Source organism: Mus caroli, chromosome 5, assembly GCF_900094665.2.
Source record: "Mus caroli chromosome 5, CAROLI_EIJ_v1.1, whole genome shotgun sequence".
Taxonomy (NCBI): Eukaryota; Metazoa; Chordata; class Mammalia; order Rodentia; family Muridae; genus Mus; species Mus caroli.
This window is the reverse complement of record NC_034574.1, coordinates 140,956,639-140,963,952: the sequence shown is the minus strand read 5'-3', so window position 1 is coordinate 140,963,952 and position 7,314 is coordinate 140,956,639. Positions and strand designations below refer to the sequence as shown.

General features: G+C 45.3%; 1 protein-coding gene across 1 annotated transcript in view; it reads left to right on the top strand.

Moving 5' to 3' along the window:
- Flt3 (fms related tyrosine kinase 3) overlaps positions 1 to 7,314 on the top strand; it is a 70,013-nt gene that overhangs the window by 22,123 nt on the left and 40,576 nt on the right. The window contains exons 3-4 of the mRNA XM_021162840.1: positions 3,234 to 3,436; positions 4,546 to 4,661. Coding sequence (XP_021018499.1) covers positions 3,234 to 3,436; positions 4,546 to 4,661 — 319 coding nt within the window. The remainder of the gene's footprint in view (positions 1 to 3,233; positions 3,437 to 4,545; positions 4,662 to 7,314) is intronic.

Below are 7,314 nucleotides of genomic sequence, written 5' to 3'. Positions count from 1 at the left end.
TTCTGGATATATGCCCAGGAGAGGTATTGCGGGATCCTCTGGTAGTACTATGTCCAATTTTCTGAGGAACCGCCAGACTGATTTCCAGAGTGGTTGTATTTTTTTTTTTTAAAAGAGGGTATTGAATCCCTGGAGAATGAAGTCACAGATGGTTGTGAGCCACCATGTATGTGTTGAGAATCGAACCTAGGTCCTGTGAGAGCTGCCAGTGCTCTTAACCACTGACCTGGCTTTCTAATCTCTTTTCTTTTCCTTTCTTTTCTTTTTAGATTAAAATTGGATCATTTTAATTTGTTTTATCTTTTTAAAATTTATTTATTTATTTTATGTATGTGAGTACACTGTTGCTGTCTTCAGACACACCAGAAGAGGGCATCAGATCCCATTACAGATGGTTGCTGGGAATTGAACTCAGGACTTCTAGAAGAGCAGTCAGTGCTCTTAACCACTGAGCCATCTCTCCAGCCCTTTGTTTTATTTTATTTTATTTAATTAATTTATTTTTTTATGACTTTTTGGCCCTTATGATGGCTGCAGATATGTTGGGCTATTTGGTCATATCCAGAAGCCTTGCACAAGGGGAGGTTTGATGAAAAAGTGCCTCCCAGGTAACATGGACAAGGCCACCCTTGATCCCCAACATTACAAAAAGAGAAAAAAGAAAAAGATCTGTTGTAGATAATATTTACTCATCAATCAGGGCTTTTGACCCCACCTTTGATCATTCAGTTCCCAGATAAAAGAACAAAACCTTTAAATATTTATGATAAACTTCTAAAGCATTAGAGCTGGGCAGATAGCTTCCCTCTAAGCTGCTAGAATCTATTTCCCCAACAATAACCCCAAGTTATAATTTGTCATGTTCTGCCTGGGCCACTCTTACTCCAGTTGGCCCACCCTCCTGGCCATGTTTTCATGATTCATCTACTCTATGATGTCTTCCCTCTCCAACTTCTTCTTTCCCTTGTGGTCTCCTGCCTCAGATCCCAAGCCTGGCATTTGAAACTCCGCCCATCTCTCTGCTGCCCAGCTATAGGCTGTAGGTATCTTTACTGACCAATCACAGAAGACTTTGGGGCAAGGTTACATAGTGTCACTTGATCTATAGGAGGATCTCTTATTATTATGTAGCATTCCAATACATAGCAACAGACCAAACCCAGTATGTAGCATTACAATACATAGCAACAGACCAAACCTCAACAGTTTTAAATTAAGGAGCAAGGTTTGCATAACAAAGGCCATTAAACCTAAGAATTTACTCATGTGTCTAGACCTACAGAATTCAGCATTACAATACATAGCAACAGACCAAACCTAACCTCAACAAAGATCATATAGCTTCGCTGTGGTTACATAGAGAAGTCTTGTCTCAAAACAAATGGAAGCTAGGTGTAGTGGTGCCTGACTTTAATCCCAGCAAAGGCAGAGGCAGGCAGATCTCTTAGTGTTGCAGCCAGTGTGGTCAACTCAGCTGTTCTGGCTCAAACTCCTCTCCTAGGAGACTGATTCAAACTAGCTTCTTTCAGCTCTGCTTGGCCTCATTCTAACTTTGGAAACATGGTCTAACCTTTTGGCTCCTTCTCACTACCTGGATCATTCTGTCTTCACCTGTGTCTAGTTTGTTCTCTCTGTTCTATACAACTGTCCTGGTAAAACTGCCTTTTCTCCTCTTCTCTCTCTCTTCTCATGAGAGTTAAAGTGTATGCTATTCTGTCAGATCTTTCTCTGATTCATCCCTTTGTCTGCCAACTCAATTAGACATCACTTTCTCCTCTTTATTTATTTATTTTATGTATATGAGTACATATGGTTGTGGCTCGCTTTGGCCCAAAGATTTTATTTATTATTATATCTAAGTACACTGTAGCTGTCTTCAGACGTACCAGAAAAGGGTGTCAGATCTCATTATGGATGGTTGTGAGCCACCATGTGGATGCTGGGATTTGAACTCAGGACCTTTGGAAGAGCAGTCAGTGCTGTTAACCACTAAGCCATCTCACTAGCCCCTAGACATCACTTTCAAACATGGGTGCTTCCTTCTACAAACTAACTTTAGCTTCATTGTTTGGGATTAAAGGTGTATACTAAGGGTGTGTCTATATTCCAGCCAGAAGGATTAAAGGTGTGTGCTAAGGCTGAGCCACATCACAACTAGAAACAGGTTTTTCTAGTAAACAACACAATCTTGGGGTTTACAGTGTGATCAAATATCCTGTGACATAAGCCCCTTGGACTGATGGGTTTCTGTATTTAGCTGTTCTTCCAGCAGAGAAGGCACAGGGTTCAGGCTCTTCCACACCCCCTGCCTTCCCACTGAATGCTTACAGCCCTCCCTGGGCATGGACTCTTACCCACACCAGAGGGACCTCCCACTTTCTAGCCTTCCCTTTTGCTTCTGCTTGATCACTTTCATTTGGACTGCCCTTCCCTGACCTGTGCCTGTTCAACCCTCCTGTGTTTTGCATTTCTTCAGGGGTCTATGCGCACTGGGTGTGTGCTGTGTGGTTGAGCTTCTCCACCAGCCCTTTGGTTCCATGTGTGCCCAGCATGTGCCATGTGGTTGAGCTTACCCTTGAGCCCTTTGGTTTTTCTGTTCATGCCTCTTTTGCTCCAGTACTGGGTTTGGAACCGGGGTCCTTGCTCAGCCACACAGTATTCTACCACTGTAGTTACTGAGTAAGACATCAGACATCTTGGAACAAGAGGTACAGACAGTTGTTAGGTACAATTTCTGGGAGTTGAAAAAGGCTCTTCTAGAAGAGCATCCAGTGCTTTTAACCACTGAGCCATCTCTCCAGCTCAGTGGCACCTTCCTAGTAGATACCAGCTGAGTTGGATAGCTATCCTAGTTAGGGTTTCATTGCTGTGAAGAGACACCATGGCCACGGCAACTCTTATAAAGGACAACATTTAATTGGGCTGGCTTACAGTTTTAGAAGCTCAGTCCATTATCAGCCTGGTGGGAAGCATGGTAGCACACAGGCAGACATGGAACTGGAGAAGGAGCTGAGAGTTCTATGCCGGGATCTGAAACCTCAAAGCCCATCCCTAGTGATATACCACAAGGCCACACCTACTCCAACAAGGCCATACCTCCTAATAGTGCCATTCCCTATGAGCCTTTGAGGGTCCCTTTCATTCAAACCACCATAGAGGCAGAATATCAGCAGATATGCAAACAGGTTCAATGCTAAAAAAGCTGACTCCATGTTGTTCCCTCTACCTCACAGGTGCGAGGATCCCCGGAAGACCTCCAGTGTACCCCGAGGCGCCAGAGTGAAGGGATGGTATATGAAGCGGCCACCGTGGAGGTGGCCGAGTCTGGGTCCATCACCCTGCAAGTGCAGCTCGCCACCCCAGGGGACCTTTCCTGCCTCTGGGTCTTTAAGCACAGCTCCCTGGGCTGCCAGCCGCATTTTGATTTACAAAACAGGTGAGGGTGGGCACAGACCAAACTGGTCTCAGAGCCAAATTGCCCACATAAAATGGAGTTCATTTGGACTCCTGCCCTTGTTTGGTTTTGTTTTTGCTTTTCCCTAAATTCAAGATTCTCTTGCTTCTGTGCAAGGGATGCTGAGATTGTTTATAGGCATGCACCACGGGGCCTGACTGAGAATCCATCCGTGTGTGTTTTGACTTCTCTCTGCTGAAGTAATGAACTCACGTAGGATTAGGATATGGACACGTGACGCTGTGTATCTGTCACGTGTAGGAGGTGCTGCCCAAAAAGAGACATTAATGGCATCTGTAGACGCCAGCTGGTGGTGATGAACCCATCTCTCTTCTTCTGTTAGCACAAACTAGACCTGCACACGATAACGATAACACCAAGGGTGTGTGGTGACGTGGGCAGACCCAATGCTGCTCTGAGAAATAAAACCCAAGGCACCGGAGAGATGGCTCAGTGGTTAAGCACACGGGCGGCTCTTCCAGTGGATTCGGGTTGGGTTTCCCAGCACCCACACTGCCACTCGCCACCGTCTGTGACTTCAGTCCCAGGAGATCTGATGGCCTCCATGGACACTGCGTGCAAGTGATGCACATAGATATGTGCAGGCAAAACACTCGTACGCATACAAGAAGAATAAATGAATATTTATATACATAAATACATATAAATATTTAAAATAATTTAACTTTAAAGGTTGATATACATATAAATTTACATATGTAATTTGTAACCTTGATATGCCCTGACAAAATAAGTATTTTGTTATTGGGCATGAGATCCATCTGTACAAAATGTTTATAACAACTAATAGTGCCCCATAACCTTGTAAAATTGCGGCTTTTCTCACTGCTATAGCCCTCTTCTACTACTGAGCCAAATCTCACTTCTGAGGGTGGGTGTTAGGTACAAGTCACAGCAGAGCTGATTGTGCCCAAGATGAGCCTGGGTGCTGGACCAGAGCCGGGTTCTGCACAGAGCAGCCCTTAGCCATAGCTTTGAAGACAGCGCCCACCCTCTTGACTCATGGAGAAGCTGATGCTGTTGCTCCTGAGTGTTTTCCAGAGGATCCAGTCCTCTTTCTCATTCCGCAGAGGAATCGTTTCCATGGCCATCTTGAACGTGACAGAGACCCAGGCAGGAGAATACCTACTCCATATTCAGAGTGAAGCTGCCAACTACACAGTACTGTTCACAGTGAATGTAAGAGGTAAGTGTGGCTGCCTCCTGGGCACTTCCTGCGTCCCGAGGCAGTGCTTGGGGACCTAGTGGGCTCCCGCTCGTTTCTGGGGTCACCAAAGGCAGGTACTTAGGACTTTTTAACACAGACCTGGAAGAACTACAAAGAGTATTTTGACTTGGGAATAATAATAATAATAATTAAAAAAAAAAACCCTGTGTCTCCAAATTTTTCCCAGGCTAACCTCAAACTCAGTATGTAGCTTTGAACTCACAATCCTCCTGCCTCATCCTCCTATATCTTTTGATTGCAAGCACTTGGCACCTTGCTGACTAAATGTCCTGGGTTTTATTTCTGGTTCTAATACTATGAGCTTTTGAAGGGGAATGAAAGCCCATACCTCTGAGCTGGGGCGGTGGCTCGGCAGTTAAGAACACTGGCTAGTCTAAGCAAGGAACAACTTTTAAAAAAAAATGTTATCTCATGTGAATGAATTAAAATCTGAAAATAGATAATCACATACAGCCAGGGTGGCTGCTGAGGATGACGTTGGTTTATGCAGATGTAAACTGTCAGACCGGCGCTGGGCATGGTGGCGCACGCCTTTAATCCCAGCACTTGGGAGGCAGAGGCAGGCGGATTTCTGAGTTTGAGGCCAGCCTGGTCTACAAAATGAGTTCCAGGACAGCCAGGGCTACACAGAGAAACCCTGTCTCGAAAAACCAACCAACCAACCAACCAAACAAACAAAAACAAAAACAAAAAACAAAAACTGTCAGACCAGTTGGCTATTGGTTCATAGTTGGTGGCGTGTAGGCATTAGAGGTGCCCTCAACATAAGCTCTCTGGTTTCTACTCGTTTGATCTCATTACCCACAGGCCTCATGTTTGCAGACACGGTGCTACATGTACCGCGCACCCTGTTTTCCTTCCTGTGACTGCAGAGGTGGCTGCATGTAGAACCTTGTGTCTTTGGGGGCTCAGACAGTGCCACAGGCTCAGGGTTGGCACCCACTAAGCTGCCTGCTGCACATTGCTAGGCTGCCGTTTTCCCTGTGGATGACTCGGATTTACGAAGCTGAGGCAGTATGCAGCCACAGAGGGGCCTGTCAGGAGTGACCATGGTCAGGAGTGACCACGGAGGCCCTTCCCTATGGACTTCCACATGCCCTATCTCAGGCACTCACAGAGGTTGGCCTGTGTGTTGATATGAACACAGACACTTGATGTGTTTGTGACTGGCAAAACTGGGGGCCCACGAGAGCCATTTCTGCACTTGCTTGTCACCCCACTTGGAGCCTTGGTGGCATTTGTGGTCCTATCGTCATAGCTCCTAACACTGGGAGACACTCTAGGTTCCCCGAGGGTCATCATCCTGGATCACACAGTCAGCCTGCATGGCAAAGTCAAGAGCAGAGTGGTCCCACCCATTTTCTCAGAGAAGTGACTGAAACAGGAACACAAACCCAGAAGCACACAACTCAAGAGCTGTCTTGTGCTGCTCTTTGCCTGGGCCTCCACCCCTGCCCCATTCCTACCTCCTCAGGCCTCTTGTGGGACATTTCAGTGTGGGCTCTTTGTCCAGTGAAGATACAGGCTCCATGGGCTCTTTCTTTCTCTCTCTTTTGCAACACTGCACAAGCAGTTGTGTTCTAGAAGATTAACGGATTTTTTTTTCCTGAGACAGAGTTTTACTATATAGACCTGGCTGGCCCTCTGTAGTCCAGGTTGCCCTTGAATACACAGACATCTATGTCTGTCTCTGCCACCCATGTGTGCCACCACTCCTGCCGCTATGCTGCTTTTAATTTTACATTATTTTTCAGATGAAAAAATACAGAGCAACCATGATGGCAGAGCACTTGGGATTCCTTCAGTTAAGGCAGCATAGGGAGCGGGGGTGGGGAGCTGCGATGCTGGTGGATCAGATGGAGTGATACAGGGAAAGTTTGCCCCAGGACCCCAGAGCTAACTCACACAAATAGTAATTAGCATAGTAATTAGCTCCCAGTGGCCTCAGCTCCTAATTGAAGATGCTTAAAGCCAACAGCAAGGTTTTTCTTTCCTTAAGATAAGGTCTCAGTGTGCAGCCCAGACTGGCTTTGAACTCCTGATCTTCCCACTTCCTACACCACCCCTGGCTTCAGTGCTCTATTTAAGAGAGGGGCAAGCCCTTGAAGTAAGGAGGCTGTCCATCCTTTGAACACCACAACATGCTATTGTGGTCTGCAAATGTCTTGTCCCCATTCAGAACAGTTCTGGGAACATGACACTTAAGGGTACTGACAGGTTGGACAAACTCTGATGTCCCTACTAAAGTGTAGAATTGGAACCAAGTTTAGAAATTACTGGGATAAAAGATGAAAACTACCACAGAATGAGAAAAGATACTTGTAGTCTACAAAACTATCTCTACTATTAACTACAGATAGATCGTAACAATATATAAAGAGCATCTATAAATAAACAAGAAGCAAAGCTAAAGCAAAATATCTCCTTTTCAGTAATTGAATAAAACAGTCATTATTTTTGTATGTGTATTTAATGTATGTGCATATGTATGTATGAGTATGACTGTGTGTATGTGTGTGTGCACTCGCATGTGTGTGTGTGTGTAAGTTCTAGTCTGAATGACAGGCTAAGCTCAGCCGCTAAATTCTGCTCTAGTTTTTTTTTTTTTTTT